The 26,177-nt window shown below is 47.1% G+C and overlaps 1 protein-coding gene and 2 non-coding genes across 3 annotated transcripts in view; 1 reads left to right on the plus strand and 2 right to left on the minus strand.

The window, feature by feature from the left end:
- SLC28A1 (solute carrier family 28 member 1) overlaps nucleotides 1-15,748 on the plus strand; it is a 65,819-nt gene extending 50,071 nt beyond the window's left edge. The window contains exons 12-18 of the mRNA XM_050796100.1: nucleotides 3,107-3,237; nucleotides 4,959-5,127; nucleotides 5,254-5,451; nucleotides 13,381-13,462; nucleotides 14,518-14,616; nucleotides 14,706-14,817; nucleotides 15,075-15,748. Of these exons, the coding sequence (XP_050652057.1) occupies nucleotides 3,107-3,237; nucleotides 4,959-5,127; nucleotides 5,254-5,451; nucleotides 13,381-13,462; nucleotides 14,518-14,616; nucleotides 14,706-14,817; nucleotides 15,075-15,147 (864 nt within the window). The 3' untranslated portion in view covers nucleotides 15,148-15,748. The remainder of the gene's footprint in view (nucleotides 1-3,106; nucleotides 3,238-4,958; nucleotides 5,128-5,253; nucleotides 5,452-13,380; nucleotides 13,463-14,517; nucleotides 14,617-14,705; nucleotides 14,818-15,074) is intronic.
- Nucleotides 8,065-8,171, minus strand: LOC126960168 (U6 spliceosomal RNA). The gene has a single exon (XR_007727759.1). It is a non-coding gene; the product is annotated as a U6 spliceosomal RNA (small nuclear RNA).
- LOC126960218 (U6 spliceosomal RNA) lies at nucleotides 9,588-9,690 on the minus strand. Its single transcript, XR_007727794.1, has one exon. It is a non-coding gene; the product is annotated as a U6 spliceosomal RNA (small nuclear RNA).
- Nucleotides 15,749-26,177: the final 10,429 nt, after the last annotated feature.

The following is a 26,177-nucleotide window of genomic DNA, read 5'->3' on the forward strand; positions in this document are numbered from 1 at the left end:
TGGGTCACCCAGGGGACAGTGTCCAGGAATGTGACAACTGCAGGGTGTGTTCCCTGCTGTGACTCAGGTTTACAAACCAGATGTAATCTACAAGTCAGAGGAAGGGGCAGGATCCTGCCTAGTGGAAGGAAAATACCAAGATTCCAGGTGTGGCACCATCCCAGCTGGGGCTGGGCAACTGAGGAGGAAGCAGGTGAAGTCGCAAAGCCTGGCCCAGAAAGTCCAGAGAGGACACCTGCCCCAAGTGGGCTTCATCCAGCAAGGGGCAGGGGCCCAGGCTTGCATACCAAGTGCCCACACAGGGCCCTGGGGAGGTATCAGGCTGCTGCCAATTCTTGTTCACGTTTTAAGGAGTTTTGTGGATCATTAAAAAGAAACAACTGGGGTTTAGAAAAAGAAGAAAGACACAATTCCTTGGATTCAGAGTCTGAGAGGGTCTCCAGCCTGGCTTCTCAGCAGCAGGCCTGGCACTTCCCTGAGATGGTAATGAGGGGTGCCCATGATCTGCCCTCTGCTTTTCTTTTTTATTTATTTCTTTTTTTTTTTTTTTTTTTTTTTGAGATGGAGTCTCACTCTGTCACCTGGGCTGGAGTGCTCAGATCACTATAACCTCTGCCTCCCGGGTTCAATCCATTCTTGTGCCTCAGCCTCCCAAGGAGCTAGGATTACAGACACCCACCACCACACCAGGCTAATTTTTGTTTTTTTGTTTTTTGGGTTTTTTTTTGAGATGGAGTCTTGCACTATTGCCTGGGCTGGAGTGCAATTGTGCGATCTCGGCTCATTGCAACCTCCGCCTCCTGGGTTTATGTGATTCTCCTGCCTCAGCCTCCCAAGTAGCTGGGATTACAGGCACACACCGCCACACCTGGATAATTTTCTCTATTTTTAGTAGAGACGGGGTTTCACTATGCTGGCCAGACTGGTCTCGAACTCCTGACCTTGTGATCCTCCCACCTTGGCTTCCTGAAGTGCTGGGGTTACAGGCGTGAGCCGCTGCGCCCGGCCTAATTTTTGTGTTTTTAGTAGAGATGGGGTTTCACCATGTTGACCAGGCTGGTCTTGAACTCCTGACGTCAAGTGATCTGCCCGCCTCGGCCTCCCAAAATGCTGGGATTACAGGCGTGAGCCACTGTGTCTGGCCTGCCCTCTGCTTTTATCAGCCTGAGTGTCTGTCTTCAACTTACCTCCTTCCTCCTTTTTATTTTTATTTAACACTTGAGAATGCAGTTGGCTTATTACAAACTTTAAGAAGAAACATCTATTTTGCTTTTTTGTTTATTAAAAAAAATATTGTCGTGGACATTTCGAAAGATACCAAAATGCCTATAATCTTTGGGAGGCCAAGGCAGGTGGATCACGAGGTCGGGAGATTGAGATCGTCCTGGCTAACACGGTGAAACCCCGTCTCTACTAAAAATACAAAAAAAAAAAAAATTAGCTGCGCGAGGTAGTGGGCGCCTGTAGTCCCAGCTGCTCAGGAGGCTGAGGCAGGAGAATGGCGTGAACCCAGGAGGTGGAGCTTGCAGTGAGCCGAGAGCGCACCACTGCACTCCAGCCTGGGCGAAAGAGCTAGACTCTATCTCAAAAACAAAAAAAAAAAAAAGAAAGAAAGAAAAGAAAGATACCAAAATGCAGAAAGAAAAGAAAAAAAGAAAAGAAAGATACCAAAATGCAGAAAGAAAAGAAAATTGGCCAGGGATGGTGGCTCATGCCTGTAATCCCAGCACTTTGGGAGGCCCAGGTGGGCAGATCACAAGGTCAGGAGTTCAAGACTAGCCTGGCCAACATGGTGAAACACCATCTCTACTAAAAATACAAAAATTATCTGGGTGCAGTGGTGCATGCCTGTAATCCCAGCTACTCAGAGGCTGAGGGAGGAGAATTGCTTAAACCTGGGAGGCAGAGGTTGCAGTGAGCCAAGATTGCACCACTACACTTCAGCCTGGGTGACAGAGCAAGACTCCATCTCAGAAGAAAAAATAAAGAAAATCACCCCTGGCCCCACTAGCCATGGACAGTCAATTCATTGCCATTTTGGTGTATTTCTTTCTAATCTTTTCATGCATCGTTGTGGAGTTTGTTTCCCTACTGCCCCCAGTTTTGTTTATTCTCTACCTGCAATGTTGTGGGCCCTTTCCCATGTCATTGTGAGGCCTTGATGACCATTGTTTTCAATGACAGCCTGATGATGCTTAGCCAGTCTCCCATTGTTAGATGTCTGAGTTGGTTCTGGTTTCCCTGCTTGGTAAATGATACGGTGATGGGGAAAACATGTCATATTTCTCTGTGGAAAAGAACAGAGAAGCGAAGGGTTTGGGGTCACACTGAAGATAAAAATTTCTGGAAGGGAGAATCCCAGGGGCCGACACTGCTCTGCCATCTTGCTGGAAAGGGTTTTCGTAGTGTGGCTCCCAGAAGGAGACTCGGGGCCAAACGGTGGCTGTCATAGGAGGCAGATTTCCTGGGAAGGAGTTCTCAAACTGCAGGATTGGATGTGATGGGTTGCCTTGTAATGGTGAGTTCCCTGTCACAGTAAGCATTCAAAGAGAGGGCCTAGAGAGGGAGTACCTTCCTATGCTAGTACATACCTACACTAAGGTGGAATTGGGTTAGCTCTTAAATCCATTTCATTTCAACTCTCAGGTTCTAGAGCTTTGTCTGAAACCATCACAAATTCCTCCACTAAGGGGGAAACCTCAGCTCACGGGGATTAGTGGTCAACAGTGACAGCCTAGAAAGGAAGAAAGAATCTTGAACTTGGAGCCAAAAGATGTGATGGGCTTTAATTCCTTCTCTTCCTTTATTTTGGGAAGCCGTATTTCATCCTTTGGAGTCTCAGTTTTCTTGTCTGTAAAATGAGGATAATAATATTTGTCATTCCTAACTTAGGGAAGCACCAGGAAGAAATAGAAGGTCCTATACATATAGCCTGTGACCTTCGACACATAAAAGGTATTATTATTAGTGATGACAGCAGTTATGACAATGAGGACATATCAGTGGGACAGACTACACATGTGCCCTTGCTGCCCTAGGCCGCACTCCTTGGTTGCCAGCATTTCTTCTGACTGTCCACCTAGAACCTGCACTCTCACTCTTGCAGATCGATGCCACCTCGTTGATTGCAGCCTCCGTGATGGCTGCCCCTTGTGCTTTGGCCCTCTCCAAGCTGGTCTACCCGGAGGTGGAGGAGTCCAAGTTTAGGAGGGAGGAAGGAATGAAACTGACCTATGGGTAAGCACAGCAGGAGGTCCTGCAGAGGGGGTAGTTGTACAAGGTGGGGGGAGCAAAACAGAGGGTACTCTTCTCTCTGTCCTTCACTGTCTTCCACCAGCCCAGGCCCATCTCTCCACTTTCCCTGCCCTGGTTTTGGCTTCATTTGCTATTTTAGTCCATTTTCTGTTGCTTATAACAGAATACCTGAAACTAGGTAAGTTATAAAGAATAAGAATTTATTTCTTACAGCTATGGAGGCTGAGAAGTCCAAGGTTGAGGGGTCGTATCTGGCGAGAGCCTTCTTGCTGCTGGGCATTCTGCAGAGTCCCAAGGTGGCATAGGGCATCACATGGCGAGGGGTTGAGGGGTGCCGGGCAGGGAACTGAGCATGCTAGCTCAGATCTCTCTTCCTTTTCTTAAGAAGCCACAAGTCAAGGCCAGTTGTGATGGTTCATGCCTGTAATCCCAGCACTTTGAGAGGCTGAGGCAGGCAAATCACTTAAAGTCAGGAGTTCGAGACCAGCCTGGCCAACATGGTAAAACCTCGTCTCTACTAAAAATACAAAAGTTAGCCAGGCATAGAGGCTCACACCTGTAATTCCAGCCACTTGGGGGGCTGAGGCACAAGAATTGCTTGAATCCGGGAAGTGGAGTTCCAGCGAGCCTAGATCGCACCACTGCACTCCAGCCTGGGCAACAGAGCGAAACTCCGTCCCAAAAACAAAAAGCAACCAGTCCTACTCCCATGATAACCCATTATCCCATTAATCCATTAATCCAACATTCATGAATGGATTAATCCATTCAGGAAGGCAGAGCCCTCATGACCCAATCACCCCTTAAATGTCCCACCTCATAATACTGCCACACTGGCATTCAGACCATAGCATTTGCAAAAATGCACACTCCAGTTCTCATATCTTAATTTCTAGTCTCTGGCCATCAGGAAACAATGGACTGGGCAAGGCTCGGGGGTGTTGCCTAGTTCTTGGGTCTGTGGCCTGGTGTGTGTACATGTTGAGGAGAGTCATAGAAAGGCCCCATGCCCCCATCTCTATGTGCCTGAGCTCTGACCGCCGCCAGGGTGTCAACCACACATTGACATTCTGAGTGCCATCTTTGATTTCACTCACCTCCTAACATCCTGTCATAGTCTTAATAACTGTTAGGTAACCTTTAAACCTCAAACAATGTTGAAAAGGCACCACATTGGACACATTTGCTTGGGCACAGTGGACGACCCCAACCTCACAACCTTCTGAGGCACTGGAGCAGCACTGTCCCATGGAAATGTAATGTGAGGCGCCTGTTATTTTCTAGTAGTTGTCTTTTAAAAAGTGAAAAGAAATGGGTGATTTTAATAACCCATTTTACTTAACCCTGTATACCCCAAAGTACTGTCATTTCAACATGTAACCAGTATAAGAATTATTGAGATATTTTGCATTTTTTGGTACTAAATCCTCAGAATCTGGTCTGTATTTTGTACAGCACAACTCAATTCAGACAGCCTCCTGTCACGTGTGGCTGATGGCTTCCATCTTGGACAGTTCAGCGCTAGAAACCTGGATCTTATCCCAGTGCTTTGACCAGCCCCTTTTTCTCTCTGGGTCTCAGGGAAAATTAGATTTTCCTGCTCTGAAATGCTCTTCCAGGGTTCCTATTTGAGCCTATAGGATAGGGACCCTTGCTGATTGTGGAGACAGGCCAGTAATGATCATTCTTGATCACAATAACAGAGATGCTCAGAACCTCATAGAAGCAGCCAGCACTGGGGCCGCCATCTCCGTGAAGGTGGTCGCCAACATCGCTGCCAACCTGATTGCGTTCCTGGCTGTGCTGGACTTCATCAATGCTGCCCTCTCCTGGCTGGGAGACATGGTGGACGTCCAAGGGCTCAGCTTCCAGGTGCGTTTCTGGCCACCACACTCAGTCTGTAGAGAGGATGGCCCCAGGTGGGCAGTAAGTGGTGGCTGGAGGCCCAGCAGAGCCCAGGCCCAGCCCTCAGTGCCAGTCATACCCTTGTGCCCTCAGGTCATCTGTTCCTACATCCTGCGGCCTGTAGCCTTCTTGATGGGTGTGGTGTGGGAGGACTGCCCAGTGGTAGCTGAGCTGCTCGGAATCAAGCTGTTTCTGAATGAGTTTGTGGCCTATCAAGAACTCTCCAAGTACAAGCAACGCCGCCTGGCAGGGGTCGAGGAGTGGGTCGGCGACAGGAAGCAGTGGATATCCGTGAGTGTCCCAGTACTCCCAGTCCCTTACCTGTGGCAGGGGGATGACACAGCACAGCCACTCCTGAGGGCCCCTGGCAGCTGCTCTCCTGCTCCCTGGGCCTGGCTGAGACATACTGAGGTGGTGCTTCACCTCCTACATCCTATAGTCCTGGAAGACAAGACAGCTTCGGGCTTCACTGCCATCTTTCTCAAGGCCTCTTAGGAGGCTGAGGTGCGGGGAGAGAGGATTGTTTGGGATGTCTGAAACCTAGCTCTAGATGGGTCATTTTTCACTGTGGCCTTGGGCCAGCCACAGCACCTTTCCTCTTCTGTTGGAAAACGGGGTGAGATGCCTGCCATATCTACTCCAAAGGCATACACATGTGCACCCGATGAGCTGGGAGAGTGAGTGAGATAAGGAGACTTCACTAACACCTTCACTGTTTTGTTTTGTTTGAGATGGAGTGTCCCTCTGTCATCCAGGCTGGAGTGCAGTGGCACATCTCAGCTCACTGCAACATCCACCTCCCAGGTTTGAATGATTCTCGTGCCTCAGCCTCCCAAGTAGCTTAGACTACAGATGCCTGCCACCACGCCCAACTAATTTTTGTATTTTTAGTAGAGACGGTGTTCACCATGTTGGCTAGGCTGGTCTTGAACTCCTGACCTCAAATGATCCACCTGCCTTGGCCTCCCAAAGTGCTGGGATTACAGGTGTGCGCCACCATGCCCGGCCTCACCTTCACTGTTAATATGATGGATTCAGTGCAGGGGTTGGCTCTTTCTGTTAAAATTTATTTTTAAAAATTATAAAAGCTCTTTAAAATTAACCTTTCTAAAAGAATAGTAACATTATTGAGAAAGAAAAAATTACCTATAATCTCACCATTCCAGATAATAGTTATTGTTGTTTCTTACATTTTCTTCCATTCTTTTTAAGAGAGAGTTCGGGCAGGCGCAGTGGCTCCTGCCTGTATTCCCAGCACTTTGGGAGGTCAAGGTGGGAGGATCACTTGAGGCCAGGAGTTCAAGACTAGCCTGGGCAACAGAGTGAGCCCCTGTCTTTACTAAAAATTTTAAAAATTGCAGAGTACAGTGGTGCATGCCTGTAGTCCCAGCTACTTGGGAGGCTGAGGCAGGAAGATGGCTTGAGCCCAGGAGTTTGAGGCTGTAGTGAGCTAGGATTATATCACTGCACTCCAGCCTGGGCAACAGAGCAAGACCCTGTCTTTAAAAAAAAAAAAAAAATAGAGGGAAAGAGAGAGAGTTTACATAATTGCTATTGTAGCAACCAAACTGTGCTGTAGCCATTTTTGTTCTTTTGGTTTTTTTTTACTTAGTATTATGACATAAGCATCATTTTTGATATATGTGTCCTAACATATTTACCCAATCCCCTGCTGTTGGGCCATTCAGACAATTCTATTATTTGGTTTTTATCCACATGTTGAAATGAGTATCTTTGTGCATATAGCTCTTCCTTCCTCTCAGATCATTTCTGTAGCATTCCCAGGTGTGGGCTGACTGACTCCCACATGATTCTTTATGTGGCTGCAGCAGCTGAAATCAGCAGCACCAGCTGTGCCTGCGAGCTTTTATTTTACCACACAACTAAACAGCATCGAGTAGCTTCTTTTTAAAAACAAGGTTCACTATTTTAATAAGCACTATTTTAATAAGCTCATTGTTTTAATTTGCATTACTTGGGTGACTGGCAACTTTCAATGGGAAGTCCTTTTTCTTGTCTTTTTAATTATTTTTTAAGTTGTAAAGGAATAGATTCTTTAGGTTTTTTAAAAAAGCAAGTTCGTGGCCAGGCACGGTGGCTCACACCTGTAATCCCAGCACTTTGGGAGGCTGAGGTGGGCAGATAACTTGAGGTCAGGAGTTTGAGACCAGCCTGACCAACATGGAGAAACCCCTTCTCTACTAAAAATACAAAAATTAGCAGTTGTGGTGCAATGTGCCTGTAGTCCCAGCTACTCTAGAGGCTGAGGCATGAGAATTGCTTGAACCTGGGAGGAGGAGGTTGCAGTGAGACAAGATTGTGCCACTGCATTCCAGCTTGGGCAACAGAGTGAGACTCTATCTCAAACAAAACAAAACAAAAAAACAAAAAACCAGGCATGGTGGCTCACACCTGTAATCACAGCACTTTTGGAGGCCGAGGCTGGAGGATCACCTAAGTTCAGGAGTTTGAGACCAGCCTACCAACATGGAGAAATCCCATCTCTACTAAAAGTACAAAAATTAGCTAGGCATGGTGGCAAGCGCATGTAATCCCAGCTACTCAGGAGGCTGGGGCAGGAGAATTTCTTGAACCCAGGAAGGGGAGGTTGCAGTGAGCTAGGATCGCACCATCGCACTCCAGCCTGGGCAACAAGAGTGAAACTCTGTCTCAAAAAAAAAAAAAAAAAAAAAAGGTTTGTATAGAGTAAAAAGCACAAGTTTCCCCTCACTGCTTACTCTCACCTCTGGTCTCGTCTCACCCCCTCCTCACAGGTTAATAGAGAGCACGCCCTTTCCTTTTCTTGTTTTTTCTTATTTATTTTTATTTTTAATTTTTGTGAGTACATAGTAGGTGTATATATTTATGGGGTACATGAGCTGTTTAGATACAGGCACACAGTGTAAAAATATGGAATGCTTCATGAATTTGCACATCGTCCTTGCGCAGGGGCCATGCTCATCTTCTCCATATCGTTCTGATTTTAGTATGTGTACTGCCGAAGCAAGCACTTCATGATCTTTTTTTATGGACTTCATTCCTTCAGCAAGTATTCATTGAGACCATTTAGGTGCCAGGCATTCTGCTAGGCACTGGGGATAAAAAGGAGAATTACACAGACATGGCTCTGGTCTCATGGAAGCAACATCTAGTAAGAGACACAGGCAAAACACAAGCAAGCAAAGGAACAAAAATTAAATTAACCACAATTTGTGGTAAGTTCTATGAAGAAAACAAGAGAAAAGAAAAAAAAAAAACAGGGCAGGTCTTCCTTGGCTGGACTGGTCAGAAAAAATATCCCTGAGGTGTGGCATTTAAGCCAACTTGGAGAACAGATAAGCTAGGACAAGCTGGGAAAAACATTCCAAATGAAGAGGCATGTGCAAAGGCTCTGAGGTTGAAAAGCACTTTGTATGCTCAGAGGGCAGAGGCAATCAGTACAGCTAGAGCAGGTGGTAATTCGCAGGCCAAGGAGCAGTCGGAAATCACTGAAGATTTGACATTTTGAATTTTAAGAAGATGACTGGAGGCTGGGTGTGGTGACTCACACCTGTAATCCCAGCACTTTGGGAGGCTAAGGCGGAAGGATCACTTAAGACCAGGAGTTCAAGACCAGCCCTGGAAACAAAGCAAGACCCTGTCTCTACAAAAAATTTAAAAATTGGCCGGGCGCGGTGGCTCAAGCCTGTAATCCCAGCACTTTGGGAGGCCGAGACGGGCGGATCACGAGGTCAGGAGTTCGAGACCATCCTGGCTAACACGGTGAAACCCCGTCTCTACTAAAAAATACAAAAAACTAGCCGGGCGAGGTGGCGGGCGCCTGTAGTCCCGGCTACTCGGGAGGCTGAGGCAGGAGAATGGCGTAAAAACCCGGGAGGTGGAGCTTGCAGTGAGCTGAGATCCGGCCACTGCACTCCAGCCTGGGCGACACAGCGAGACTCCGTCTCAAAAAAAAAAAAAAAAAAAAAAATTAAAAATTAGCTAGGTGTGGTGGTGCACGCCTGTGGTCTCAGCTACTTGGGACACTGAGGCAGGAGGCTCGCTTGGACCCAGGAGATTGGGGCTGTAGTGAGCTATGATTTTGCCACTGCACTCTAGCCTAGGTGACAGAGTGAGACCCTGTCTCAAAACAAACGACAGAGAGAAGGAAGGAAGGAAGAAAGGAAGGGAGGGAGGGAGGGAGGAAGGAGGACAGCGAGAGGGAAGGAAGGGAGGGAGGGAGGGAGGCTGGGGCTGTTCTGTGGAAGGCAATTGTAGGTGGGCAAGCAGAGAGGCAGGTACCTTCATATTTTTTCCAATAATATTTGTATCAACTCTTTATGTTATAAAGACATTAACTTTTTTCTGTTATATTTTCTACATATACTTTTCCTAGCCTTTTCCTTTTTTGTCGTTTATGTTGTATACAGAAATTTATTTTTTGGTTTTTAAATGTAGAACACTTCATGAGTTTGTGTGTCAACCTCGCTAGGGGCCATGCTAATCTTTGTATCATCGAAGTTTTAGTATATGTGCACAAGATGCAAGCACAGGAATTTGTTGTTTTTTTTAATTAAAAAAATTGTATTTACTTAGAAACATTCAGAATGTCAACAAAACAGCTGTAACTTTTTTAAAAATTACAGAGTAGTATGTATGTATGTATGTATTTTTGGAGACACGGTTTCACTCTGTTACCCAGGCTGGAGTGCGGTGGTGCAATTACGGCTCACTGTAGCCTCTGCCTCCTGGGCTCAAGTGATCCTCCTGCCTCAGCCCCTGTGTAACTGGGACTACAGACATGTGCCACCACACCTGGCTAACTTTTGCTTTTTTTGTAGAGATGGGGTCTCACCATGTTGCCCAAGTTGGTCTCAAACTCCTGACCTCAAGCGATCCTTCTGCCTTGGCCTCCCAAAGTGCTGGGATTATAGGCATGAGCCACCACGCCCAGCCCAAGTGGTATTTAGTTAACAGAACAGCAATTATTTTGTGTAAGCTGCATCAGAGACGACTAAAGATGAAGGCACTACCATCCACATACATAACTAATTTATGCTGCACACCAACAAGAGCCTGCTTTAAATTTCCATGCCAATTTATAACCCCCATACTGCACCAGGCAAGGTTGGTGGCTATTGAAAATACCACCAGGATAGGGTTACCTAAAGACACATTAGGTAGTATGTTGACTATACAAAAAAAAAAAGACACTGTATGGTTTAAAAACAAATCTTACATGGCCTTACATTTTAATGTATTTCTTTAAAAGGAATGAATTTAGTATGAGGGAGCTTAAATACATTATATACAAGAAAAAAACTACTAGAACTAGCTTATTCATCATCTTCATCTTCCCCATCTTTCCTTCCTCCTCATCTTCTTCCTCTTTCTCATGTTTCTCCTTTCTTTTTCTTGCTTTTTCAGCCTTGACAGCTCCCTTATTTTTGCTGCATCAGGCTTTCCTTTAGCTCGGTATGCAGCAATATTCCTTTTGCATTTTTCTTCCAGCTTCACAGGTGTCTTTTTCTAAGGCTGTTTATCCTCCACAGTGGTTTTATAACTACATCTCTCCTACTTTCTTTGCAACATCACTAGCAGATAGGCTGGGATGTTCTTTGATTTTTGGTGATGCGTGGAATAGAACAAGAAGAGGCCAAAGGAGACCTCTTGGGTGTGTTGGGATGCTGGAACTTCTTTTGTTTTACCCTTTAGGAAGGATGTAAGTTTTCATTTCTCTTTCCTAGCCAGCCTTGTCTGCCTTTGCCACATCTTCAAATTTTCTTTTCTCTTTAGCTGACATGGCACTTCTTTGAAAGCTCTGAGGAGTTGTCTGAAGCATCTGGGTGCTTCTTCTTGTGCCCCTCCCAACAAGCTTGGACAGGGAGTACATATGATGACATTTTGTCTCTTGGCTTCTTAGGGTCTCCTCTGCCCATGTTTAGTTATTTTTCATCAGTGAGGCACAAAGTCACCCAGTGCCTGTCAGCTCTCACTTGACCCAGCTTTTGGGATTTGTTTTTTTAACACAGATTTTATACCAAATCTTTTCTTTTGTGATTTCTTCCATTATTTCTAAACTTAGAAAGTTATCTGGAAAGTGCGACTGGGCACGGTGGCTCATGCCTATAATTCCAACACTTTGGGAGGCCAAGGAGGGTGGGTCACTTGATGCCAGGAGTTTGAGACCAGCCTGGCCAACATGGCAAACAAGAAATGTTTGGCAAAACAAGAAATACAAAACTTAGCCAGGTGTGGTAACACACACCTGTAATCCCAGCTACTTGGGAGGCTGAAGCATGACAATCGCTTGAACCCAGGAGGCAGAAGTTTTCAAAAAAAGGAAAGAAAGAAAAAGAAAGTTATCTGGAAAGTGTTAAATTCCTGAAATAATGTGATGAGATAATTCAGACCATGAGCTTTAGAGTCAGAACTGAGTTCAAATTCTGATACAGCTACCTTCTTGCTGTGTGAACTTCCTTAGTTAACTTCTCTGAGCCTCGGTTTGCTCCTCTCCAAAATAAGTGTAATAATACTACCTTGTAGTTCTATTTATTATCCTATATTTTCTATCATTTTATGCTTAAAATATTAATATTTATCGAGAATTAATTTTTATATAGTGTGAGGGGAGGCTCTATACCAATTTTTTAAAATAATTTTTAATTTATTTGGGTACATAGTAGGTGTATATATTTATGAGGTACATGAGATGCTTTGATACCGGCATACAATGTGAAATAAGCACATCATGGAGAATGGCATATCCATCCCCTCAAGCATTTATACTTCGTGTTACAAACAATCCAATTATACTCTTAGTTATTTTTAAATGTACAATTAAGTCATTATTGACTATAGTCACCTTGTTGTGCTATAAAATATTAGCTCTTATTCATTCCATTCTATTTTTTTGTACTCATAAACTAATTTTGTTTTCGAATTATTTCATTTTGGCTCTTAAAACTTCTTTCTGGGAAATAGGACAGTTGTTAAGAACAAAAGGAATAACTATCATGTTTAAACACTTACTCTCTGTCTGGTGTTTCCCATACATTATATAATCCTTTTTACAGCCCTCTCAGGCAAGTACTATTATTCCCCTATTCCAGACAGGGAAACTGACACTGAAAGAAGTAACTGACTTGCTCAAGCTGATCGTTGGTGAGACAATCCTAGAAACCAGGCTGGCTGGGGTCCAAATCCCTTACTCTTTCCTGTGCACCACACTCCCTCTCTCAGCCTGAGAGCATTCACAGGAATGCTGTGAACTGGAAGCCCAGGACTGCAGGGTCAGGGAAGGGGCTGTCCACCAAATAGCCCTAGGACAGAGCTTAGTAGGGCCAAAGCAAGAGGACTAAGAAAGGCTGAACCCCATCCAGAAAGGCTGGTAATGAAGATTAAAAGGTTGAAGGGGCCGGGCGCGGTGGCTCAAGCCTGTAATCCCAGCATTTTGGGAGGCTGAGACAGGCGGATCACGAGGTCAGGAGATCGAGACCATCCTGGCTAACACGGTGAAACCCCGTCTCTACTAAAAAATACAAAAAACTAGCTGGGCGAGGTGGCGGGCGCCTGTAGTCCCAGCTACTCGGGAGGCTGAGGCAGGAGAATGGCCTAAACCCGGGAGGCAGAGCTTGCAGTGAGCTGAGATCCAGCCACTGCATTCCAGCCTGGGCGACAGAGTGAGACTCCGTCTCAAAAAAAAAAAAAAAGTCGAAGGACAGGCTGGGTGTGGTAGCTCATACTTGTAATCCCAGCACTTTGGGAGGCCGAGGTGGGCGGATCATCTGAAATCAGGAGTTTGACACCAGCCTGCCCAACGTGGTGAAACCCTGTCTCTACTAAAAATACAAAAAATTAGCCAGACGTGGTGGCAGGCACCTATAATCCCAGCTACATGGGAGGCTGAGGCAGGAGAATTTCTTGAACCTAGGAAGCAGAGGTTGCAGTGGGCTGAGATTGCACCGCTGCACTCCAGCCTGGGTGACAAGAGTAAAACTGTCTCAAAAAAAAAAAGGTTGAAGGATAGATAAGAGAGGAGGGCTACGTTTTTGATGTGGTACGGTTTGAATCAACTTAGAGGTGGGAATCACAAGACTGGGGAAGGGGCAGCACAGTGGGCTTGAAGGTCAATTACATGTAAGAAGTGGATAAAGTTAAGGCCAGGGAGCCTGGGTGTTGTAGGGGTGCCCCAGGCCCATCTGAAGGGAGTCCCTCCTCATGCATCTTCTGTATTTTCAGGTCAGAGCTGAAGTCCTCACGACGTTTGCCCTCTGTGGATTTGCCAATTTCAGCTCCATTGGGATCATGCTGGGAGGCTTGAGTGAGTCTAATCGGGGCCTTACCAGTGTCTAGGAGAGTCAGAGACTTGAACTTGCTGGGAACATGTAGGCCTCAGGTGTCTCATTTGTCTAAAGCTGGACCCAAACAAGATGGCCATAGAGGCCACGTGTGGTGGCTCATGCCTGTAATCCCAGCACTTTAGGAGGCCCAGGCAGGTGGATCACTTGAGGTCAGGAGTCTGAGACCAGCCTGGCCAACATGGCAAAACCCATCTCTACTAAAAATACAAAAATTAACCAGGTGTGGTGGTGCGTGCCTGTGATCCCAGCTACACAGGAGGCTGAACCCAGGCACGAGAATGCTTGAACCCAGGAGGCGGAGATTGCAGTGAGCTGAGATCGCACCACTGCACTCCAGCCTGGGCTACAGAGTGAGACTCTGTCTCAAAAAAAAAAAAAAAAAAAAATTCATAGAGTTTCCTCCTAGCCCTAGAATTCCCTGATTCTCTGCTGCTGCTGGTGGCCCAGGAGGTTAGCACCTGGGCCTTGAAGGCCAAGTCTAGCTCAGGGACAGGAGGTGTGGTGCTGGCCTGTCCCCAAGGCTTTGGCCTGCCTGTTCCCACACCCACAGGGGACAGGCAGGCAGGCCTGGTGGGGCATAGGGTCAAAGGGTCCGCACAGTTCTCAGTTCTTTACAAATAACATTTCCACTCCTGGCAGCTCCCCTGCCTGGTGGTGTCATCATACCGTTTTACAAAGAAGGAAACAGAGTCTTGGAGAAGTGAAGAGGTAGCCCAAGTCACTCAGCTAGTGAGTGGCTGAGCCTGTATTTAATCCCAGGTCTGCCTGACTCCAAACTCACATTCTTTTCCTGCATCTGCCACTCATGGTGTGTGGGGAGATGTGGGGCATTGCCTGGGGGTCCAAGCCAAAGAGGACTCCTGAGCTCAGCAAGTGGTCAGGAGGACAACGTCTGTCCCTCTGGCCATCTATTAGTAGAAGAGGAAGGGAGATCAGCGATGCAGCCAGAGCTGCAGAACATGGGCAGATAGGGACATAACTTCCCTGGCCCTGAGCACTTCTGTCCCCTTTGCAGCCTCCATGGTCCCCCAACGGAAGAGCGACTTCTCCCAGATAGTGCTCCGGGCACTCTTCACGGGAGCCTGTGTGTCCCTGGTGAATGCCTGTATGGCAGGTGAGTGCAGGCCTAGCAGATTCAGAAGGTGGAACCCTGATTTTCTGGCTAGCCCAGGGGCCCTGTCCACCCACCACTTTCCTCCACAGGGATCCTCTATGTGCCCAGGGGGGCTGAAGTCGACTGCATGTCCCTCCTGAACATGACCCTCAGCAGCAGTAGCTTTGAAATATACCAGTGCTGTCGTGAGGCCTTCCAGAGGTGAGGGCCTGGGCTGTGGGACCTGCATGGGACCCACAGTGATGGACAGAATGCCTGAGTGCTTGGGGGAATGCCTTTGGTACCAGGGTGAGGGTAGAAATGTTATGGCTGCAGCTGATGGGGAAGTGAAGGCTCGAGGATCAATGGAGGAAGGGTGGACCGGAGACTGGAAGCAATGTTCCCAGTGTTGCACAGCCTGGTTGTGGCCAGCAGAGCCAGGCCTGGAGCTCACACTGCAATCTTTGCTTTCTTTTTAGCATCAACCCAGAGTTCAGCCCAGAGGCCCTGGACAACTGCTGTCGGTTTTACAACCACACGATCTGTGCATAGTGAGGACAGAATATGTTTGTGCTTTTGTGCTTCTGAGGGCTGTTCTCCCCCAGGAAGCATCTGTCCCCACCTTCCCTTTCCCAGCGCCCTCTTCAGGGAAGCCACAGGACTTAGACCCAGCTCAATCCCACAACTGGGAAGGGGTCATAGAGTGAATGTGCAGAGAGTGAGTGGGGACATAAAGAAGGACATGTCCCACTCCATCCCCCTTTCTGCTCCCCCATTTCCTACCTCCCCCAGTGTGAATTCTCAGGGTCACTTCTGCCTCCTCCCATTTCCTCTCCACATCCAAATATCACCCTGGTCCTCTCTATCCCCCCTCTCCTGGGGTCCTTCACATGCCCCTTCCCTTCTGTTGTGGGCCGCACACCAAAACCTCCTCCCCTCCCCACTTCCTGGGCACTAGGATCTCTCTGTGGCTTCCCCTGCCAGGTGGTGTCGCCCCTTTCTCTGCTTTCAGAGACTCCCTTCCCACCTTTCCTCAGAGCGCTTCCCAAACTGAGGTCCCATGGCACACTGTCCTGGGAGGCGTTCAGAGGGTTCCATAATGGACTAGGTTTGGAACCACTGGGTTAAATAAACTTAGAGAGGGCTGTTTAGACTTTTTGTTTGTTTATTTTTTTATTTTTTATTTTTTAACTGTGAACTTGTCAGAGCTTGGTGTGGATATAAGGCTTTTTCCAAATTTACTTGACCATAAAAACCTTTTCACTCTGTCACCCAGGCTAGAGTACAGTGAAGTGATCATGGCTTATTGCAGCCTCAATCTCTCAGGCTCAAGTGATCCGCCCACCTCAGCCTCCTAATTAGCTAGGACTACAGGCACGTGCCATCATGTCCAGCTGATTTTTATATATATATATGTGTATGTATATGTGTGTGTATATGTGTGTGTATATGTATGTGTGTGTATATGTACATGTGTGTGTGTGTGTGTGTGTGTGTGTGTGTGTGTGTATATATATATATATATATTTTTTTTTTTTTTTTTGGTAGAGATGAGGTCTTGCTATGTAGCCCAGGCTGGTCTCAGACTCCTGGGCTCAGGTGGTCTGCCCACCTTGGCTTCCAAAAGCGTTGGAATTATAAGCATAAGTCACTGTACCTGGCCCATAAGAACCTTTTTGATGGAAGTGTCTCAGTTGAAGATTTCGTGGAATACAACTTGGGAAATATTGGCTAATGTTCAAACTGCTTTACTGTAGCCAACTATAATATTAGCAAATGCTTATGTGGCACTGTGTGCCAGGCGCTGTTCTCAGCGCTTTCTGTATTTTACTCAGTCCTTACAACAACTCCATGAAGTAGTGTTATCATTATCACTCGTTGAGGAATCGGAGTCACGGACAAGTTAAGTTATGTGCCTAAATGGACACAGCTGGGAAGAGGCAGAGGCAGGATTTGAGCCAGGCCACCTAGTTCTGGGTGGTATAGGGGTGCCCCGGGCCCATCTGAGGGGAGCCCCTCATGCATCTTCTGTATTTGCAGGTCATGACACAAACTGTGATGTAGAGCCTCTCTGTTGGGCTGCTGGTGTTCAGGGAACCCTGATGTATGGCCCACCCTCACCTCCTTCCCTGCCTTTCCTCCCCACCCCAAGCCCTCTGTACCACTAGGTGAGACCTGACATCCCTCTCCTGCCTTCATTTCTGGAGTTCCCATCACCAGCATGCCCTCTCCATCTCCCTACCACCTGTCCTGCTCCCATTTTACCTCATTTTACCCAGCAGCTTTGGTTTCCGGGACTTGTGATGCACCCTGCCCTTGTGGCTGCTGGGCCACTACACCCTCACCCCTACCTGCCAGGTCCAACTTCCTTCCCAGCTCGGGCTGGCCCTGACCTAGGGCAGCGGGAGGATGGAACCCTGGGCAGCAGTTATTCAGCTCAGCACCAGCGAGCCAGGTCCTGCTTCTTTTCCGCCACAGAGTTTGGGCAGCAAAGTTCCAGTGGGCAGCAGCCTTGCTCCTTGTGACCCCCACAGGCTGACCTGGATCCCCATCCTCAGGACCTGTGTTCTTCCCTTAGCTCCACAGAGTGGAGGCTTGGCATGACTCCTGTAGCTCCAACTAGGCTCTTGCCTTCTCTCTGCAGCCCTCCCTCAGTCACTGCCACCTTCTCCAGCTGTCCTTGGGCTGTGGGCAGGGTGCCCTGTTGATGTGGACTACACAGTCCTCTCCCAGGATTGGCCCTCTGCCCCTTCCCTGCCCATCTGTTGGCCTCAGCTCCACCAACTGGGTCATGGAACAGCCCAAGGACTGCCCTTGACCCCCTTCTCTGGACTCCCTGCACACTCATTCCATGACCAGTGGCCTTCCCTAGAAGACTGCAAGCCCCTTGAATATAGGGCTCACAATATACCCTTGTGTCTTAGTTTTGGCTGATAACAAAATACCACATACAGGATAGCTTATATACAACAGAAATGTATTTCTCATAGCTCTTGAGGCTGGGAAGTCCAAAATCAAGGTGCTAGAAGATGCTGTGCCTGGTGAGAGCCTGTTTCTCATAGGTGGTACCTTCTCCCTGTGTCCTCATATGGCAGAAGAGGCTAGTGAGATCCCTGGGGCTCTTGCATAAGGACACTAATCCCATTCATGTGGGCTCTACCCTCATGACCTTATCACCTCCCAAAGGCCCCACCTCCTAATACCTTCACCTTGGGGGCTAGGGTTTCAGCATATGAACTTTGAGGAGACATGAACATTCAGACCATAGCACATAGCAGTGTAAGCTATTAACAATAGGGGAAAACGGTTGTGGGATATATGGGAGCTCGGTAGCATTGGTGCAACATTTTGTAAGTCTAAACTATTCTAAAATTTAATAGTTTATTTTTTAAATGGCATGGGAAAAAAAAAAAACCTGTGTGGACACAGATGCTGTATAACTTGTAATTCAGCCCATGGGTAACTCTGTCCTAGACAATGCCTGTCCCAGTAGGCAACCTGCCAAGGTCTGTGAGTTGACCAGTGGGCTACATTGACCCCCGCTTCTGCCCCTTTCTTCCCATGGCCCTGCGCTTACCTCTGCTGCCCCCTCAATTTAATTCAAGCTCATGCCTTCAGCTGAATGTTAATTAGTCCTGACCTCTTTGCAACCACATGAAGAATATCATCTGCTTAAAATTACTTTTGACTCGGGATTAGTGAGCCCCCAGGTTGGACAGGACCTTAAAAATCATTTTGAGGGTGTCTACCTCCCCATCAAGCTTTTCTGAGAATGTTTACACCCACTGCATGGATGGCTCTGTCACCATGTTTTTGTGTTTGAGTCATGAGACTCCATTCCCATGAGTGATTTGCTATTGAACCAGGACTGAACGCCTGACTCAGGGCACGCCAAATCTGTACTCTTGCCAATGGCCTTTCGGCTTCTCGGGAAGGAATATGAATTATAAAACCCAGAAACAGAGCTGGGAGCTGAGTCACCACGGTGGGACTATGGCTTGGAGCTGATCTCATTCCCTCCCTTACTACAGCCAGTTGTTCTGCTTTTCCTTGGATTCCATGGGAGCCAAATTCTTTCCAGAAATCTCCTCTAACCTAAACTAATTGAGAAGGTTCCTCTTTGTAATGAAAAGGACATTGCCTAGCATAGTCACTTTGTTAACCCTCTATTCTGCTTAAAATCAAGCGGTCATTCATCATTTGCTTAAATCTCATCAAGATAAGAACCTCACACCTCTCATTGCTACTCCACATTGGAGAGCTCCACTTCTGAGAAGGTTCTTTTTTGATTTGCATCAAAAAATGTTTTGCTTTGATCCATCCCAGTTTTGCCATTCTGGGCCACTCTGAATGGGCCTCATCTCATATACATATCGTTGTTGTCCTTTTTCCTACTTACCAAAGTAATACTTGCTCGTTAGTTTTAAAAAGTCAAATCTTAAAACTTATAGAAATGTTTTAATCGCTTTTCCACACGACAGTCCTTCAACTATTTGAAGATGATGCCCATGCAGGCTTCCCTTCTCTAAGCCAGGCGCCCTTAGTTCTTTCAGCTCTATGTTTCTCACGTAACACATAGCAAGGGTTTCAAAATTTGCTCCAGACCTGATTCTAAGCTGTTCTGCATTTGTGTGCAGACAGTGTATGAGTCATGAGCAAGTCTAAGATAAAGCCAGAACACAGCATGGTAAATATGATCTCATGGGTGGAACCAAAATGATGTGATGAGACTAAGATTGGATATGGTCTTAGGAGGATATTTGAAAGAGGCAGACTTATTAGGAAGGGTGTTTTGCTTTGTTGTTTTGTTTTGTTTGAGATGGGGCCTCTGTTGCCCGGGCTGCTGTGCAGTAGCGCAATCCTGGCTCGCTGCAGCCTTGACCTCTGGTGCTCAAGGGGTCCTCCCACCTCAGCCTCCCACCTCAGCCTCCCAAGTAGCTGAGACTACAGTTGCGTGCCACCATGCTCAGCTAATTTTTTTAAAATTTTTGTAGAGATGGCGGGGAGTCTCTCTATGTTGCCCAGGCTGGTCTTGAACTCCTAGCCTCAAGTGATTCACCCATCTCTGCCTCCCAAAGTGCTTGGATAACAGGTTTGAGCCACTGTGCCCAGCCTTAGGAAGGGTGTTAAGAAGCTACTTGCCTGCTTCAGAAATCCTCAAATCTGAGGGCTTACATGTTGAGGGTGTAACTTGAGGAGCAGTTGTCATTTAGGAGAGAATGAGAGAAAGTCCTGGCCTGGATCATAAAGGCACTATCTCTAGGACACAGCAGGAATGGGGTGGGAAGGACCTTATCTACAGGGGCATCCTACTTGCCCACCACCAAGGTGTGCAACAAGTTCCCACCTTCCCTGGAGGTTGCTTTCCATTTCCCAAGAGAGAGAAATTACTGCTTTGGACGAAGTTCTGACAAAGATATGGAATGGTGGATTGGGGACAATTTGCCAACAGAGACTTTGTCACTTGCAGGGACAGGGAGGCAGCACAGCCAGGTGTTGTCCCACACTTGAGTATAAAGGCATTTAGGAAAGAGACTCTGCAAAGAAAAGCAGCAATTGAATTGAACCCTGTCTCTGGTAGGCAAAATATCCTAATGAGGAAGGAAAGGCAGAGGCAACAAAAGAAATCAATGTGGCTATGAGTGAATAGCAAGGATCTCATTCGTAAACTCAAAATTTTAAAATATCAGGCACCAACATCAGGCTGAAGAACACGTGACCCGTGTAGAAAGACGGCTGGCTGTCCTCCAGTCGCCAGTCTTCCCTTTTTTAAGTAAAAACTGACAATCCAGCTGGGCATGTGGCCGCTTGCAATAAAAACTACATTTCTCAGCCAGGCACAGTGGCTCAGGCCTGTAATCCCAACACTTTGGGAGGCTGAGGTGGGAGGAGTTCAAGATCAGCTTGGGCAACATAGCAAGACCCTGTCTCTACAAAAACAAAAAATTAGATGGGCACAGCGGTATGTGCATGCAGTCCCAGCTACTCAGGAGGCTGAGGTGGGAGCATCACTGGAGCCTGGGAGATTGAGACTGCAGTAAGCCGATAGCACCACTGCACTCCAGCCTGGGTGACAAGAGTGACTCTGTCTTAAAAGAAAAAGAAAAAGGACTATATTTCTCAACCTTCCTGGGCTAGGGGTGGCCATGGTCTGGCCAGTGCAGTGTGAGCAGAAGTCCAGTAGGCAGCCTCCCATCATGCCCTTGGAAGAGGGTTCTGTTGACTTTTTCCTAAGGGCCAGATAGTAAATATTTCAGGTTTCGTGGGCCATATTGCTGTGTTGTGACTACTCAACTTTACGCTTGTAGTTGAAAGCAGCCATAGACAAACAAAGGAGAGTGTCTGTGTTCCGATAAAGCCTGTTTACAGAAACAGCTGGCCAGCCTGCAGGCTGTGGTTGCTGACCCCTGCCTTAGATAAATGGGCGCATCCCGCACGTTCCTGGTATATTTCACATTTTTGCTCCATGCCAGTTGGAATGCAGATGGGAAGGTGAGCAAGCTTGGACCATGAAGACAAAGGCAACACCCGAGAGATGAAGCAGTTCGAAGTTAAAGGGAGCCTGAGGCGGTGGCTCACCTCTGTAGTCCCAGCACTTTGGGAGGCCAAAGTGGGCAGATCTCTTGAGCCCAGGAGTTTGAGACCAGCCTCGGCAAGATGGTGAAACCCCTTCTAGAAAAATTAGCTGAGCATGGTGGTGGGCACCTGTAGACCCAGCTGCTTGGGAGGCTGAGACAGGCTTGAGCCTGGGAGGTGGAGGCTACAGTGAGCCATGACCCACTGCACTCTAGCTCAGGTGACAGAGCAAGACCTTGTCTTAAAAAAAAAAAAATAGAAGGAGTCTGGGGTCCTGATGTCTTTGCAGAGCAAGACTGCCATGACAGCACAAACTTCATGTGAGGGGGGAATAAGTTTCTATTTTGTTTATGTTATTATTTGGGATCTCTTATATGCCTGCTAGTAGACAGGAAGAATAAGATAAGCAGTAAGAAGGAGCAGATTTGCCTCTTTCCTGCGGGGGTCCTGATGAACAAATGGGAACAAACTATTATTAACCAAGTGCCCATCCCATCACTGCTGCCTGGCACTCCTGGTTCTCTGGTAAAATGGGGCTGGTACATTCGCCTAGAGTCCTAAATGGGCCCACTCCTTCTGACAAAGTCTAAATCTGAAATATACCTCCCACTGGCCACCAAGACTTCAGAGGAAAAGGAAAGACTCCTGATACATACGCGAGGGGAAGTGGAAAGAGAGCCAGATGGCCAAACAGCAAAGTTTTCCAATTTAGCTTCATGATGGGAAAACACCAGAGACAGAAGGCAAGGTGAGGCAAGGGAGGTTCATAGCAGCTTCCAGCCTCAGACTTACAGAAGCAGGAGTCGGCAGAGGTCAGTGTGCTGTGTATAACCTTTCAACACACAGTGACCTGATCCACTGGTTAGTGTGGCTCAGTCTACCCACTAAGATCCATGTTTCCTCCCCTTGAAGAACAGCAAGGAACTAGAACAGGAGCTAGAAGAAGGACAGGCCTCTCAGGTCCCCATCCTGCTCCCCTCCCACCTGCCAAACCCTGCAAATTATGTTGAGAGCAAAAAAGAACAAGGAAGAGTCCTTGTCCCACAAGGACTGCTTGGAGCAGCTTTCTCATCCTCACACAGGCCGTGTGGCTATCTGCTCTCCATACAGACATTTTTCCTATCTTTCCAAGGTGGGACTCATTTCTCATCTACAAGTAAGAAGGCAATAACCCATAGATTAAGACTGCCCAGCAGAGGGACACAGGAAATGCAGCTACACACTCTCCTGCACATCAGTACATTCCTTGCATCCCATGACTCCACGTGCTTCAGTGACCGACCATGAGTGAGCTTGACCAGGCTGGAGATGCTACCACGCAGGCTACTTCCTCCACTCAGCCCCAGCTGACAAAGGATACATTTTTATCCCAGCAAAACTTCTCTCTTTCTCTTTTCCCAAGAAAAAAGGAAAGTCACTGGGCACAGTGGCTTACGCCTGTAATCCCAGCACTTTGGGCGGCCGAGGCAGGAGAATCGCTTGAGCCCGGGAGTTTGAGACCAGCCTGGGCAACATGGTGAAACCTAGTCTCTACAAAAAAATACAAAACATTAGCCAGGTGTCGTGGTGCACATCTGTAGTCCCAGCCACTCCTGGAGGTCGAGGCTGCAGTAAGCTGTGATCGCGCCACTGCACTCCAGCCTGGAAAACAGAGTGAGACCCCGTCTGAAAAAATTTTTTTTTAATTTTAAAAAAATTTAAAAGAAATTTTAATAATAAAGAATAAAGAAAAATTATTTAAAGATAGAAAACTCACTTTATAAAAAAAAAAGATTGCTTTTATCCCTTGAAACTTCCTTCTTCAATAAGATTCTTTTCTACTTTTAGAGGAGTCCGTTGCTTGTATCACCAAACTATTCTTTTCAATGCCATCGCATCAATTAGAAGAGAAATAAACTCCGTCAAAGCATACAGCTTTCAAGGGATCTTTCCTTGGGCAGTGCCCAGAGGGCAGATATTTCTGATCTCTAATCCTCTTTGGATCTGAGGCATGTCATTATTTCAGTGTCAGCTGCTCTGAGCCAGAGTGTGGCCCAATGCTGCAGGCTGGGACCAGGGTCCTCCAGGTAGGTACAGAAGCCAGAGGTGAGAAAGTCGAATGGCTGGTATGGAAAAGACAGGGCCTCCTCCTAAAAGGTTCCGTAACTCGGTGAATCATCTTCAATAACTTAAACTGTTAGGAATCTCAGGAAGTTCATGTCAAGAACTCTCAACAGCTGGTGGGTTTTATCACTTAGAGGTGTGTCACTGTAATTAATTGATTCCTTTATAACAGTGGAAAACCTGAGCGAGGTGGCTCATGCCTGTAATCCCAGCACTTTGGGAGACTGAGGCTGGGAGATTGCTTGAGCCACAAGTTCAAGACCAGCCTGGGCAACATAGCAAGACCTTGTCTCCACTAAAAATTTAAAAATTAGCCCAGCATGGTGACAAGCACCTGTAGTCCTAGGAGTCTGAGACAGGAGGATTGCTTGAGCTCAGGAATATGAGGCTGCAGTGAGCTATGATCACGTCACTGCACTCCAGCCTGGGTGACAGAGTGAGATGCAGTTTCAAAAATAAATAGCAAAAATAGAAAAATATAATAGTGAAAGTACTGGAGTTTATGAATGATTTACTTTCTTTGTAAAAAATATATAAATCAGAGGGGTATATTACTTAGGATTCTTTTGGTTGCAAATGACAGAAAACAAATCAAATAGCTTAGGAGAAGGGGAATGTATGGGCACCAGGAAGGATGAAGGTATAGCTGCAGGCAGCTGGGCCTGGGGACTTCATGACCCTAGGGCTTGGCCTACTGCTCAGTTCCTGCTTTTGTTGTGTTTGTGTCTTCCTGCACCGTGACCTCATTCTACTGAATTGGATTTCTCCATAAGACTGGACCATGGCCATCCGAAAATCATGGGTTCAGATATTAGCTTGCTTTCCTGTTAGCTAGTTGTGGCAAAGAAAGCAAACCTCCAAGAATGTGATTGATCTGTCAGGGCCACGTGCCCTCCTCCAGACCCATTGAGGCCTAGAAAATGGGATAGGGTGATCAGTGTGGCCTGGCTCTTCTGCCCACCCCTGAAGCAATCACTGTGACCAGGGAGGTAGAAGCTGGCAGCTCCTATTTGAACAAAAAGAGAAGGAGGAACAGTTTCCCACAAAATCAGGGGTGTTGTTTCCTGATGAAAGCAACCATTCTTTCCATTTATCTATAAAGATTTCAAATGATAGCATAACTTCAAAAACCTGAGATAAGAGAAATAATGGAAGTGTAGCATTTGAAATAATTTAGGGAAAAAGGGACTAACATTTTCTGAATGCTTATTGTGGGACAAGTTGTTTGCATATGCTGTCCATGTAATCCTTAAAAACAAACAAACTATATGAGGTCGATATTATTATCCCCATTTTACCAATGAGGCAGCTGAGATGTGGAGAAGTGAAGTGGCTTGCTCAAGGGCACACAGTTCAGTGGCTGAGCCAGGTTTTGAACCCTGTTCTGTTTGGTTTTAATGCCAGACACTTAACCATCATAGCATGTTGGCTTCCTCATTGATCTACCTAGTAGACAGGTATATGATATGTGTAAAATACTTTACATCTTTACATTGTTGTTTTTTTTTTTTTTTTTTGAGGCGGAGTCTCGCTCTGTCGCCCAGGCTGGAGTGCAGTGGCGCGATCTCGGCTCACTGCAAGCTCCGCCTCCCGGGTTCCCGCCATTCCCCTGCCTCAGCCTCCCGAGTAGCTGGGACTACAGGCGCCGCCACCACGCCCGGCTAATTTTTTTGTATTTTTAGTGGAGACGGGGTTTCATTGTGTTAGCCAGGATGGTCTCGATCTCCTGACCTCGTGATCCGCCCGTCTCGGCCTCCCAAAGTGCTGGGATTACAGGCTTGAGCCACCGCGCCCGGCCTACATTGTTTTTATTCTAATTAATAATACTGGGTCATTGTGGTATTTTTATGACATGGCTGCAAATTTTCTAACACTCCTCCCATTAAGCAGTCAGATCTATGTCCTCTCCCTGTTAATCTGGGCAGGCTTGTGACTGCTTTGAGCAAGACAGCATGGTAGGAATGATGCCATGTGACTTCTGAGGCTGGGTCGTGAAAGGCCAGGCAGTTTTGGTCTTGTTCACTGGGACACTCACTCTTAGCACTCTGACCCACCACCTAAGAAAGAGTTCTCCCTACTCTGTGGCTGCCATGCTGTGAGGAACCCAAGCTATCTGGAGGAGTAACATGTAGGCACCAGGTCAACTGTCCCAGCTGAGCCCAGCCTGCAAGTCATCGTAGCCCAAGTGCCAGACACGAGCAACAAAGCCTCTGGGTGGTTCCAGCTCACAGCCATTAGAATCTTCCCCACTGAGGCCTCGGACATCATGGAACTGAGACAAGCCATCCCCTTTGGTCCCCATCTAAATTCCTGAGACAACGAATCCGAGAGCATAATGGATGGTAGTGGTTTTATGCAACAGGTTTGGGATGTTTATTCCATAGCAACAGATAACTGGAAGAGCCCCAGAACAGGAATCAAAGATGTCTGACCATGAAGCATCTGGAATACAAGAAGATGAAACTGAGGAACACCTTGTATCAGTAAAGTAGCAAAGTAGTGATTTTTTTTCCCAATACAGAAGCTCTTGGAACACTCACGCTGCAGTCTCCCTTCTTCGCGCTGCAGGTGGGGTGGATGCGTTGGTGGCTGCCTCCGCAGCAGTTCCTCACGGCGCGGTGGAAGACTGGGTTTCTTTGGTTCAGCAGGACTGTGGCTGACCCCACCCCAGCCAGGATCCCTGGCTTCGAGGCTGCAGAGCACAGAGCCCCAGGAGGGCTTGGATTTGGCTGCTACTGGGAGCCCCTCCCTTTTGTGGGGGAGGTCAGTGCCTCTGAAGGAGGATAGAATCTGAAAACAAATTCTCCTGGCAGGCTCTACCATTCCACTGCACTCCTGTCAGGGTTGTGGACAGGAGGGTCACTCTCTGCATAGTACAGCCCCCTCGGTGTGGCTCAGTTTTC

Source organism: Macaca thibetana, chromosome 7, assembly GCF_024542745.1.
Source record: "Macaca thibetana thibetana isolate TM-01 chromosome 7, ASM2454274v1, whole genome shotgun sequence".
Taxonomy (NCBI): Eukaryota; Metazoa; Chordata; class Mammalia; order Primates; family Cercopithecidae; genus Macaca; species Macaca thibetana.